The following is a 14,152-nucleotide window of genomic DNA, read 5'->3' as shown; positions in this document are numbered from 1 at the left end:
ACGATCCCATAATGAATAGATAACGTGTTTGCTGCATGTTCTAGTTTGCTAATGCTGCTGGAATGCAAAATACCAGAAATGGATTGGCTTTTATAGAAGGGGGTTTATTTGGCTACACAGTTACAGTCTTAAGGCCATAAAGTGTCCAAGGTAACACATCAGCAATCAAGTACGTTCTCTGGAGGATGGCCAATGGTGTCCAGAAAACCTCTGTTAGCTGGGAAGGCATGTGGCTGGCATCTGCTCCAAAGTTCTGGTTTCAAAATGGCTTTCTCCCAGGATGTTCCTCTCTAGGCCGCAGTTCCTCAAAAATGTCACTCTTAGTTGCACTTGGGACTCTCTCAAGCTTCTCTGGAGCAAGAGTCGGCCTTCAATGGCCGTCTTCAAACTCTGATCTGCAGCTCCTGTGCTTTCTTCAATGTGTCCCTTTTGGCTGTGGCTCCTCTTCAAAACATCACTCACAGCTGCACTGAGTTCCCTCTGTCCGTCAGCTCATTTATATGGCTCCAGTGACTCAATTTAGAGTCACCCCGAATGGGTGGAGCAACACCTCCATGGAAACTATCCAATCAGAGTCGTCACTCACAGCTGGGTGGGGCACATTCCAAAGAAACACTCAAAAGAATTACAGTCTAATCAACACTGATAACGTCTGCCCACACAAGAGTACATCAAAGATAATGGCCTTTGGGGGACATAATATATTCAAACTAGCACACTGCAAAATTTCCAGTAGCTCCAGTGTATTAATTATATTGTATTGCTACCTTTGTTTCTGAGGTTACATTTCTAAGGTTGTTGTGGTTACTAAATGGAACCGTGGATATGAACATGTTTTTGTAAAATTGTAAAGTGCCTTAGAAATGCAGGGATGGAGGCCTAGTGTTATATTAGTTAGATTGCATCGCCTCTCCACGTATTCATGCTGTTCCATGGTGTCCCTTCCAGATCTACTCTCTTCTAGGAATAAAACCAGAAGGGTCACATTATACACTTATTTTACTGTACCTTAGCTTATTTCCTTCTCTGTTTATTTTTGTACATACCTTCATCTGAAGTAAGGACTATTTTGAATAATCGTATATGCAGCATTTTGTGATAAACAGTCGGTAAACAATGCTATAGTGAAATGATAAAACGTTTGGTGGGCACAACACAGGTTTTGCAGACACATTGGTGTTTCTGAATCCTGGTGTCCTATATTGGGTATATGGCCTTGGGCAAGTTGCCTATAATCTCTTTTAGGTTCAGTGTTCTCATGTGTAAAATGGAGGATAATGTTTATATTTTGCGATTGTTGAGGACTGAATGAGATACTTTTTTGTAAAGCACACTTGGAACATTGCTTTCCCGGAACTGTCTACTCTTCATTTGTTCAAGCAGAAGTGACGAATTCTAGTGCAAACTTAATTACTTGATATTGACAATTTTACCATTCTGGTTCTAGTCCTTTTTGTGTAAGTCACGGTGATAAAGATCAGAAATTTCACTCCACAGTTACTCTAGATACTTTGGATTTTAGACTCATTAGGATGAAAAATGAGGGAGGTAAACCATTTTTTACCTGGCACTGTTAGGTTTTGGAATTCGGAGACAAAAAAAGAAAATAGTCCCTGCTGGTATTGGAGGTCACCCTTTGTTGGAGAAGACAGAGAAGAAAGCAGTTATGCAAGGTCAGAAGTGCAATACGAGATGCTTGCTTTGGGGGACCCAGAGGAGGTGCCTCCCGCCCCTCCTCATGTGAGTGTGCTTGTAGGTGTTGAGGTGAGCTTCCCAGGGAAGGGGGTACCTGAGGCCTCTCTTCCAGGCTGAGGAGGTGGATCTTGTTTTAAGATGATGAAGAGCTGCTCTATTTAGAGCCACATAACGTACAGATTTGTAATTTAGGATAATTGCCTGGACGTGCACCTCTTAGCAATGGTCTCAGCATCAATTTCATCATCTCCCACATTGCTGCCATTTTTTCAATACCTACTATGTATCAGCCTTCTGTATACCTTATCTCTTTTAATCCAGCACCCTCAGGATTAGGTGCTTTCACCAAACTTTATAGATAAGGATACAGAGGCTAATAGAAGTGATAGAGGAGTGAGTGACTGGACACATGAAAGAGAATATGCTTGATTACGTGCCATTCCACCTGGTGGTTTTAAGGTGATTGAAGTTAATAGGAGAGAGGATGATTTGTTGGTCATAAATCTTAATTTCATGTATTTCATAGTGTGAATAATTCACTGAATTTAGTTTGATTCTAGTTTGTATTTTAACCAAAGTCTATTAGTTCATCTGGTTCTCTGTCAAAGAAGCTTTCGTTTATTCTAACACTGAGGGAAAATTTTTCTGTTAGACTGTTTTAGTTTCCTAGGCTGCTAAAAGCAGATACCATGAAATGGGTTGGCTTTAAACAATGGGAACTTACTAGCTCACAGTTCGAGGCCATGAGAACGTCCATTTCAAGGCATCATCAAGGTGATAGTTTCTTCCTGAGGACCAGCTGCTGCTGATCCTTGTCTTTGCCACAGCAAGGCACATGGCGTCTGCTTGTCTCTCCCTTCTCTTGCAGGTTACATTGCTTTTAGCTTCTTGCTTCTTTCTGTCTGCCTGTTTGTCTCGCTCGCTCTCTCAGTATTCATTTCGTTTATAAAGGACTCCAGTAAGAGTAGATTTAGACCCATTCTGATTGGGTTGGGCCACGCCTTAACTGAAGTAGCCTCATCAAAAGTTCCTATTTACATTGGGTCTACACCCACAGGAATGGAGTAGATTTAAGAACATGTCTTTCTGGGGTACACACAGCTTTAAACCACTACATAGGCTTACTGAAAGTTGACACGTCAGCTCCAGTGTAGAACCACATCTTTTCTAGAGTTTTCACCTCACAGAATTCTTCCCTGTATCTTTTAGAACCCTTATGAAGGATACAAATCACTTTATTCCCTATTCCATTTCCTTTTGTTTTCCTCTAAATAAATTATCATAAGGTAACATTTGGAATAATAAATACCTTATTAGGATTTGAAATGTTTTAGTTGTGTAATTGTTTAAGTCTTATATGTAACTTGGGACCTGGCTTCTCATTATGAAAGGTAGAATGAAACCACATTTTTTAAATTGTGAAATATAACGTATATACAGAAAAGTGATGATTTTCAGAAGTATGATTTAATGAGAAGTTAGAGCACAAATTTCAAAGAATTACATGAAGATTTAGTATTCATAACCCTTTGTTAAGTCCTATCTTGTCCGTTGCTACCCCTCCCTCTCGTTTGTTCCCTTTCTCGATCTTCAGGGATGTCTCGGCAGTGACATCCCTAGCTTGTTCATATTGAAAAGGGGTGTCAACATTATGGGGGAGGGGGTTGCATCTAGTTGATGTTCTTGAAACGTGTGTTGCCTCTGGGTTTTGGGACTTACCTGGCATAGGAACACTCTGGAGGATTTAAGTTTCTGAAAAATAAACTTAGTGAGTGAAACTTTATTTATAGAGTCTCACATAGGGACCTATGAAACCAGATTTTGTGTTTCTGATTCGTAATGTTTTTCAAAGCAACAGAATGTTAGATGATAGTTTTTGGAAGTTAAAAACTGATTATTATTCTAGCCACATTCTTCATGAGCTTTCTAAATGCTGTCAGAATTGGCTTTTTACCCTTTCCTATTTAGTTCTACAACTGAAGACAGAAATTAAGTACCTGTTCACTCCTAGATATGTGGTAGAATGATTAATTTTTAAAAAATACATGTATATAATTAGAAAAATTATTGCAAAGGTAGCACATGCATAGTTTTGACTCACCTTTTACTCCTTTTATTTCAGCTCAATCTGAAATTGAAGTTTCTGTCTCTGCAAGGAATATCAGAAGGTTACTAAGTTTCCAGCGATATCTTAGATCTTCACGTTTTTTTCGTGGTACTACCATTTCAAATTCTCTGAACATTTTAGATGATGATTATAATGGACAAGCCAAGGTGTGTATAGCTTTTTCAAGAAAACATTAATTTTTTGATAAATTTCTTGAAGATGTTTTTTCCATATGGTACTAATTTACAGAGCCATAAATTTTGTCTTTGAATGGAAATTGAGACCATTTTGTAGGTTTTTGTTTTAGAATGGCTGTTCATTTTATAACTAAGTATTCAAAGAACAGAAAATTCTAAAATAACTAAAATATTGAAAATATTTTCATTGAATTTACCATAAGTAACAAGTGGATCGATAGAACATTAAACCATAAGATCATATAGAATCTTAACATTGGGGAAATGTTAGTGATTTCCTGCTCCCTGTATTCTATGAGGAAGGAGACTGCGGCCTCGAGAGCATTAGAGTCTTGGCTGAGCTTACCCAGCCTTAGGGATAAGTCCAGCACAGGGAGTTATGTCTCATGACTTCCAGTCAAATGGTTTTTCATAGTCCTTTGCATCATTGAGATAGGTTTTAGACATATTTTGATGAAACCCAGTGATTGTGAATGTTAAATATTTGAAAAGTATTTGAAAAATAGAATCTATTTGGGATTTAGGGTCTTTGTGGGATTTATTTACTTGGCCAAAATAATACCCCCTTAAATTAATGTAGCAGAGTCGATTCTCATTATTCATGGTACTTATGTCCTGTAAAGTGACCAAAAATACTGACTTAGCAAATCCTAAACCATCTCTTCTAAGGGAAATACAGGAGCCTCTGATCACAACATTTTCGTCAACTGATCAGTACTTAGCTGTATTTTATGTGTGTTTCTATTTAAAGACACTTTATTTAATATATACTGTTGATTCATTAACATTGAACTCAACAGCCAACAGCACTTTTAACTTATGCCTGAATGTATCTTATCTGACACATGTGTTTTCTCTAAGGCAAATCACAGCCTTTTTGCACTGGGAACACTAGCTAGCACTTCAGCACTGAGCTTGGGGGTCATTTTAAACAGTGAAATCACCAGCAAAAAAAAACACAGAAAATGCAAAAACAAAGCACTAAATATAGGGTGGAATGGTCACTTATTTACAGTATGAGAGCTAAAAATGAGAAGGCAGAGTGTCTCCTTGATCACCCTCGGCTAGGAACATGCATTATCAGGTGGCTCAGTTTTTAGCCACTTTGTGCATGTCCACGAATGATCACGAAAGCACTGCGAGTGCTGATTTCAAGGGTTACAAATAAGTTTTAGCCAGTAGGTGAATTTGTAGATACAGAATCCGCAAATAAGGAGGATTGACTGTAAATGCTATTAACTATTTTATTAAGAACATTTAAAGAATGTAAAAAATTCCCCATAATTTGAGAGTGTGTTTTAAACATAGAATAGCAAATAATTTAAGCATGATATAGTATAGATTTCAAATGCCTAGATTCCAGAATCAGACTGCCTGATATAAAATCCCACTTCTGTCACTTTCTAACTGAGCAAATTATTTTTTGCCTCAGTTTCCCCATCTGTAAAACGAGGATTAAAAATAGTAGCTGCTTGATGTATTTTATGAGTAGGAAAAGATCAAGTGAAGCATTTATAACACCACATGGAATATAGTAAGCACTTGATAGCTATTACAACTTATCTTTACTAGATTTTAAAAATCAGTTTCTAGCCTGTGAACCAAACCTCTGTGATTTTAAATTATATTAGGGTTCTTGAAGGCTCATAGTATAGGAGCAAGTTGGGAAAAAACACTGTCTTTATCTGCACATCCCTTAATTGAAAAGTAATACTTTGTTTTTCAAATGGAGTTTTATCTTTTTGGAATTTTTTTTGGGGGGGAGCCAAATGGAAAGGCCATGATAAAAAGGAGAATGATACTTGGCATTTCTTACAGTAAATCATTCACTTTCCATTTTCATTAACTTCTCTATGGACTGTCTACAAAGACAGAGAATGTTATTGAAAGTAAATTACAGTAGGCATGTTTGGTTTTCATTTCAGTGTATGCTGGAAAAAGTTGGAAATTGGAATTTTGATATCTTTCTATTTGATAGACTAACAAATGGTAAGTGAAGAATTTGACTTTTTCAAGTTAATACAGTTTTTGTAGATTACTGCATTGATGGTACAGCCATGGTGATTTGTTGCTTTTATTTCCTCACAATGACGAGCCCTCTGTCTGCCGGAGAGGTGCCATCACTTTGTGCCTCCCTTAGTGACTGATCTATAAGACTCGAGTATCAACCTCACAGTTTTCTTTTTTTTGATTATTACTTTTGTTAGACATCAAAAGTAGATATCCTCATTTCTTGGCCTTCTCTAATTAGTGCTGTTATTATTAATATCCCAAAGTGAGTATTATTTTCTCATTATGTTCTTGATTTTTCCTTTTTGGTTTCTTCTTTTTGATTGTGGCCATTTACAGCGATATCTTCTGGTATCGTGTTCCAGTTTTGATAGCCGCCAGTGCTTGGTGGGCTAGAGACCTTGGGGAGGCATCCTGCCTTCCTCATTGCGCTGTGGTTCTCAGGCCTCTGTTCTCTGTGTCCGAGAGACTGGTGGTTTATGGGAGAGAGCACGGGCGTCTGTAGGGGCTTACCAGAATCAACGGGGTGTGAGTGGTTGGGAAACAGCTTCCATGGGGGATGTGATCCATTTACCCCCTGGGTTTTTTTGGGGGTGGGGAGATCATGTTCCCTTTTCTCTCTGGGAACAGGAGCATGTTCTTTGGGAACAAGAACAGGATTCTCTTTGGGAGTCACTTTTACTTAGGATAAAATTTGGGGCATAATTCATTGTGGTACGTGTAATTCAATTAGCCTTTGCCCCTTTTGTGTCTTGATAGCTTTTTAATAAAATAAGTCAGAGTGGAAAATACACTGAAGAAGTCAGACTATTTAGAATGAAGAAATAAATATGTAGTTCACTGCTCTACTTGGAAATTACCTGCTTTTTCTTATTTCACTTTAGAATGATGCTTCTTTTGTAAGGAAGCCATGTATATGAAACAAACAAGCGGGCAAATATAACTTTATTCATCTTGAGAATCATTGTAGGTCTAGAGTGTTTTTTGTTTTTTGTTTATTAAGTAACACTACATTTTTCCTCCTAGGCCAGGTGGCCATGCAGAGTGAAAATACTCTGCATGCTGTTCAAAGAAAATAAATCGGACCCCTCCTAGGCCAAATTGTGAAGACAGTATTGTTTGCTTTTATCAGCAAAGCCTCCTTTACCCTTTGCTGCCTTTTCACCCTTCCCCTTTTCTATTTTCCTTTCCCTCCCCTTTCCTTCTGGTGTCTAAGTGTTCTGTCCCTTCCCTGCCCTCCACCTTGGCCCATTAAACACAGGAGAGGCTCTACTGTCATTTATTTACCCAGTTGTCCCTCCCTTCAGCCTTCCCTTTTTGAAAATATAGGTAGTGAAGTTTCAGGTGGCCCAGCCTCTTTAGATGTGAGGAATCCCCTTTCCTTACTCAACATGAATATTCCTTTAGTTAGTGTCTGAAGATAAAGAAAGATGGAACAGCATCACTCTTAACACCTTCAAGGTTTAGCCTTATATAAATTCTAACAGCTAATAATAGCCTATTATTAGTCTTCTGGGACACTGCTACTCATTGAAATAGTTGATTGTTCTCCTCTGTATCCTATTTTTAAAAAGTGCATATCCCTTGAGTCAGGGAGGCTTGTGTGCAACCAGGCGAGAGTGCAAAGAGGCTGACGGCTGTAGGACACGCAGAAGTAATCACCACCAGTCCACGTTGGTTAACTGAGCCCTTTGCTTTCCCTGTAATGGCTTCACTGGATTTATGGAGAGGTTGGCTGAATGGTTTTTCTTAGGGTTGATCCAAGATCAGTAGGAGTTGGTATAAATCACCTGTGTATACTCTCCTATGATTTCATAGGTCATGATAAATATTTTCAGTCAACTGCAGCCCCCTGAAAGATATGGGAATTTATACATGGAGAAGATAATTCATTTAACTTGCATTATGTAATTGCACCTGCTTTCCTTTCAGAAATGTTTTAGCCTGAAATGAATTCTAGACAGTAGACATATATGGTAGCCAAGTGTATAGTTCTGCCTTCTTGCCTGTTGAGCCAATATTTTCTTAGTAATGTCCTAAATGATATATGGGGGTCAGGGGAGAGGCAGAAATCAGTGATTCATGCCAAGGCAAATGGTTTCCAACTTGTACCCTCCAGGGAGGAAAGTAGTTCTTTTCTGGTAGGATCCATGCAATGTTCTTTTACAGGGGATGGGAGTCAGGGTGCTGTGAGGTAGCAAGAGTTGGCTTGTCGCCCCCGAAAGCCACCATGTGCAGCCAGGCCTGCAGTGAGACGGTCGGCTAAGCCTGCCAGGCTCCTGGCTGCAGTCACCTTTGAAAAACCGTCAAGGGCTGCTGCACTTAGACAGTTCAATCCTTTGATATACTTTTACGAAAGTAGCTTTTCTATAAATACAATTTTCTTTCCCAAGAGAGTGTTCGTTTCTGTTTCCATAAAGAAAATATTCTGTGTCTGTGTTTTGTTTAACATGTCAATTAAGTATTACTTGTTTTGATATATTTCATTGATTTGTGTGATAGGTGAGATATATTATGCTTTCCATGTTCTTATTTGCTGGTATTAAAATATTCAGTTGGTATCTCGTGTATTGAAGAGGGAAAAAAAAAATGTTGCATGCAATTTTTAAAATTCCATATGGGTAGTACACTTCAATAGATTTGGACCTGTCAGATTCCTCTACATGTCTTGGCGGGGACATAACGTGAGTCTTCTAACTGCAGTTTGCCTGAATCCCAGAAGAGGGTATTTTCCCATTAGATTGTAGCTTTTAAAAAACTTCTTCTAGACCCTAGAAATTGGTAATTTGTTAGGTTTGGAAAATGATTTCGAAAGATCCCTATGATGACTATACAGAGTAAATACATATTCTGAAATATCTACGTATATATTTCAAGAAAAGTTGGCATGGCAGTAATAAGAGGAAAATAGCTCACTTCTTCGCAGATGTTTGCAGACAACATGGCTCATGTTTGCCCCAGGAGAATGCTATCAGTGTATGAATGCATTTTAACACTTATATTTCTTAAAAATACAAAAAGATTTGGAAGAGATATGTCAGGTAGGTTTCTAAAAGAATCTCTTTTGGCCTCCACATCCTTTTCAGTATTGCTCATGCAAATATTATTCCAGTTAATTTACTTTCTCCTCAGCCATGGGCTTCTGCTGAGAATTGATTAGCCAGTTTGGGATAACAAGTTCAGCCAATTAGTCCTTTATTATCCTTTGTACGATTATAACTATGAAATTTTAATATTATGTCCTTTCTATATTTTAGTAAGAATCATAAATTTCTTTAGAGAATTCTAGAGTCATGGTTATGTTGTTACTACCTGATTGTGAGCAGTATTTTATGAGATCATACCTCTTTAAAATATATAATTTATTTAATTGCTGAAATAATATGGCATATATGTCCTTCGGAGGAAATCTACAAAACTTTGAGAACTATAATACAAGGTATACAAAATGGAGAGTTGTTCATGGAACAGAAAACTAAACATAATGAAAATGGCAACTGTTTCCAAGTTTAATTTCTAGACTTAATGTGACTCCAGTTGACATTGACAGATGAATGGAAGTCAACCCCCATTGCGTGTAGCAACCATTCTGGAAACTTAGGGGCAGAGTGAGGGTGATAAGTAGAGAGGCCCAGAGAGTCAGGAAGGGTCCTTTAGAAAGGAGGCCAGAGGGGGGAACGAGAGAGAACGTGAAAACACCTTTATCTGAGAAGGCATGGAGGGACCGGAATGTGAAACAAAGGGAAACTTGTTCATTGCCCAGGAGGATAAAGAAAAATGACAGGTGTAGATTTGGATAGTGTTGTAGATTTGAGGCAGGAACATTCCGGAGTCTTCCTTTGAGGGCTTCTGTTTTCTCTGTGAAGTGTGAGGCAAGATCACCTGGTGAAAGTGAGGGGTGGGTGGGAAGTGAAGACTCTGAAAGTTGGAGAAGATTAGAGAAGGCTTGAAAGTAGATATTGTAAAAAGGGAAAGAGCCATTTCACCAGAAAAACATAATAAGATTGCCAGATAGTGTTGACTGTAAATTATAGAGTTCAGCCGAGTTTTATGACTGCGTCCCTGCTTCCAGGTATTCTCAGGTTCTCTGCTCCAGCTATGAAGAAGGCAAGTGGTTGAGTTCCACAAGGATAGGGTTTTACTCCATAGTTATAATGATGGAGGGTTAGAGGGCCATAGGTGCCAAATGTATTAAGGGTATCTTCAAGAGAATTATTTTAATAATGAAAAATGGGATAGCTAAATGGTACATGCATCAAAGGAGCAGGATGTGTGTGCGTGTGTCTGTGCATGTGCACGAGTGTGTCTGCTTCAAGATCCTGGTGAAGGGGAGACGCAACCTGAAAGAGTACCTTGGAGAACACGGAGGACGTTGGCCCCCCCTCTTGGCCCTGAAAGTATAGGAATGAACTCACCCTCCATCTAACAAGGTTGCAGCCAAGACAGTTTGCCCTGGGACAGGCAGGTTTCAGTGAAAGCAGGGTGGTAAAGGGGGTGTTAGAAGAGGTTGAGGAACAGGGACATTTGTTGGTTCTGGAGTGAAAATTTTAGGAGCAGACACAGGGATAGTCTGCGAGGGAGAGGGGTGCCGAGTTTGGTCAGAGGGGAGGCTTAACGTGCAGTGTGGAGCTCAGGGGTTTTGAGGTGATTGACAACTGGACAGACTTATTCTGATGTTCCTATAGAAGGATAAAGAAGTGAGAATATAAAGATATTTAAAAAAAATTGTAATGAGGGAGGATTAACTTTGTATCAGAGGCAAAAGTTAAAGCTGAGTATTGGCACAGAAATATAGGTCATTGTATGAGCTAAACAAGGATATGTTAATCTATACAAAGACGCATTTGTACGTGTTACAAAACCCAGACAGACAAAAGGATTCATAGGAATTAGCATTTAAATAACAGCAGTTGCTTAGGGCTGTTGGGTTATGAGGGATTCTTTTTTCTTGTCTTGATTATTATGATTTTCTGAAATTCTACATTTTTATTATTCCAAAGAACTAGAATTTAAAGGTAGTATAATCATTAGAGAAAATTAGAGAAAAGAATAAAAAGGCACCAGTTAAGCTAAGTTCTTCCATGTCTTAGGTGCTTCAGAAGTCAAATAACTTATTCAGTTTGAGACAATTCTCAGTTTTCTACGATTGATTCTAATTATTTTGACTCCTTTTAAAAAAATTATTGCATCTGAAATGCTTATCATTCAGTGCCTTGCAGTTGTGGGAAACTGAAACAAAAATTCATTTTTTCTTAGAATGGAAGAAAGGTGTTGCATATAAGTTCATAACTGATAAAATACAAAGATGTGGATTTTCAGTAGACAGAAAACACTCTCTTTCCATGTTTTGTATTCAAAATCCATATTTGGGAGCACAGTGCAATCACATTAGCTTTTATTTCCTACTAATGTAGTCTCTCTCCTTTCTTTTTAGGAAATAGTCTAGTAAGTTTAACCTTTCATTTATTTAGTCTTCATGGATTAATTGAGTACTTCCATTTAGATATGATGAAACTTCGTAGATTTTTAGGTAAGTGATTCTAACCCATTAGTAGTAACCAGATTTATGTAAGAACTTGTTTATATCATATATTGGTTATTTCAGTTAAAGACTGCTGAATAACAGACCACCCCCAAATTTACTGGCTTTAAAGCAGAGTGCACACCAAGCATTTATTTAGCTCCTACAGTTACGCACCTGCAGTCAGTGAGCAGGTGAGCTGCAGATTTGCTTTGCAGATCTTGTCTGGGGCCTCAGCTGGGACAACAAGCCTGACTTGGTTTTGCTTTGCACGATCTCTTAACGAGTTAAAAGAGGAGAGGTGTTTGGCACCATATAAGAGATTCACATTAAGAACAAAAAAGAAAGAAGTGTTTATGTATTTCTCAACACGCTGAGCTTGTTCAGATGGCAGTGGCAGATTTCCAGGAGAGGGCAGACATGCCCAGGCCTCTTGAGCCCCAGGATGAGAATGGGCTCACTTCACTTCCCCCACATTCGGCCAAGGCAAGTCACATGGGGGGTGGGGTTCGGGGCCAGCGAACTCCACTCCTGATGAAGGAGCTGCACAGTCACACAGATACAGGGAATGGCAAAGAATTGGGATAATACCACAGTCAGCCTCTTCCATTGATCAAATAAAGATGACACAATGATCTAAATTTTTGTAGGCTAAAATTTTAAAAGATCGAGTGCATTGCACTTAGAGCTATTCTTTTCCTGATCCCTGAAATCTCTTGACAGTAGATTTTAAAGATTATCTTGAAGGGTAAATTTTGAAATGTTCATAACAGAATATGTTTAAATGAGCAGGGCGATATTTATATGGTATCGTTTGGAAAAATTTAAAGTGTTTCACCAAATAAGGAAATATCTTAGAAAAAAATAGGCAGCAGGAAGATTCTTTATCATTTTTTAAAGAAGATGATGATATTGCTCTCCAGTTAAGTACCAGAATAAGATAAATTTATTATCCAGGACTTTCGAGAAACTTTTCAGTGCATATATATTCATGGATTGCATGCCTCTAAAACTATACTACTATATTTTGCACATTATAAAACATATAAAAATAGATATTAACAAGGCTATTTTAAAGAATGGAATCAAAGTAAATAGTTCTAACAGTGTATGTACTCCCCAGCAGCTTGCATTTCCCCCACGTCAGGGCCAGCCCCCTTTCCTTTGAGACCACTGGGTTGCAGTGCTGGGCTGTGAGGTTCTGGGTTCAGCTCTCACCCCTACACCTAGCCTGCTCTTTCGTAATAAGAAATGCCTTTATTATAATTTTTTTCGTAATAATAAATCCTTTCCTTTAAGGAAACTGAGCCAAAAGGGCAAGGAGGATTCACAGAAAAGTCATCCCTACTGCCAAAAAAATAAATTCCAGGTCAAGCCTTAACTAAACTGGTGGTATACCAATTGGGTTGTTTTCATATACCCCATTGTCTATGAAATTTTAGCTTCATAAAGATTTTGCTAGCTTTTGTTCACTGTTGAATTCCTAGCACCTGGAACAGTGCCTGTCACAATACATATTTATTGAATGAATTGTACTGCTTTTATTAAAATGAGAACCTCTTCTAAGTTAAAGAGTCAGATGAGTTTGGCATCGTGACAGACTCACATTTAAAATAAAAAAGAATGACAGGAAATATTTATTTCACAATTTTGACATAAAAAGTCTCAAAGTTTCGTTCCATAAGGTGTCAAATTGGCATTGGATTCTTTGAATTTACATGTGAGTTACGAGGTCATTATCATGCCCCTGAATCTGAACAACCTTGGCTTATATCTACATGAAAAGTATAAATGGACAATCCATTAAGTATCACAACTTTTGTATTTGTACGTGTCCCCCATTTACGATGACATTTGGGAACTTTTTTCTTTGCTGCAGTTCTGATTCAAGAGGATTACCACAGTCAGAACCCTTACCACAATGCAGTCCATGCTGCAGACGTCACTCAGGCCATGCACTGTTACTTAAAAGAACCGAAGGTAAGAGAATGAATTTAACCTGGGTGAAAATCATAAAAATGCCTTTTGGATTTACTTTGAGATTTTTCCTTTAAAACTTGGTGCCTGACTCAAGATCAGATGCTCCCTTTAAAACAAGGAGATCTAGTTTGCTAACGTTTCCAAACGTGGTTATGTTTTTAAGTGCAACAGCTAGGGAATTAGGGTGATTGTGGAGACCGAGGCTGGAGAAGTACAAGCAAGGTCCAGATCATACCGGGCAGCTGTGCTAGGATGTTCAGCATTATTCTGAGACAAGCTCCTGGAGGGGAGGGAAGGGTTAGTTTGGTTTCAGTGAATGAATAGGGAACTTGGGAAGGAAAGCAAGAGACTTTGGAAAATTACCCTGGCTGTGGTGTGAAAGTCAGTCAAACAAGACCAGAAACATTACCACCTGTCAGGAGTGATTTCAGTGCTCCTTGGAAGAGATCATGGTGGCCCAGAGTGAGGAAGTACCCTTTGGGAAGGAGAGAACTGGATGGCGAAGGGTTTTAAGATCTCTTGGGCATTAGAATTAACAGTACGTGGTGTTTGATTGCATATGTGGGAAAGAAAGAGAGGAAGTTGATGACTGTTTTGGGCAGTTGAGCAGAGGATGAAAACCTTCAGCGAGGTAAGGAGCAG

General features: G+C 38.5%; 1 protein-coding gene across 7 annotated transcripts in view; it reads left to right on the top strand.

Annotated features, from left to right (window-relative positions):
* Positions 1 to 14,152, top strand: part of PDE7A (phosphodiesterase 7A) — a 145,488-nt gene that overhangs the window by 95,556 nt on the left and 35,780 nt on the right. For all 7 annotated transcript variants that reach the window (XM_037803606.1, XM_037803602.1, XM_037803608.1 and 4 more), the window contains exons 4-7: positions 3,818 to 3,969; positions 5,925 to 5,988; positions 11,444 to 11,539; positions 13,410 to 13,510. In XM_037803606.1, the coding sequence (XP_037659534.1) occupies positions 3,818 to 3,969; positions 5,925 to 5,988; positions 11,444 to 11,539; positions 13,410 to 13,510 (413 nt within the window). The remainder of the gene's footprint in view (positions 1 to 3,817; positions 3,970 to 5,924; positions 5,989 to 11,443; positions 11,540 to 13,409; positions 13,511 to 14,152) is intronic.

The sequence above is a fragment of the Choloepus didactylus genome, chromosome 14, assembly GCF_015220235.1.
Source record: "Choloepus didactylus isolate mChoDid1 chromosome 14, mChoDid1.pri, whole genome shotgun sequence".
Taxonomy (NCBI): domain Eukaryota; kingdom Metazoa; phylum Chordata; class Mammalia; order Pilosa; family Megalonychidae; genus Choloepus; species Choloepus didactylus.
This window is presented reverse-complemented; position numbering and strand designations above follow the sequence as displayed.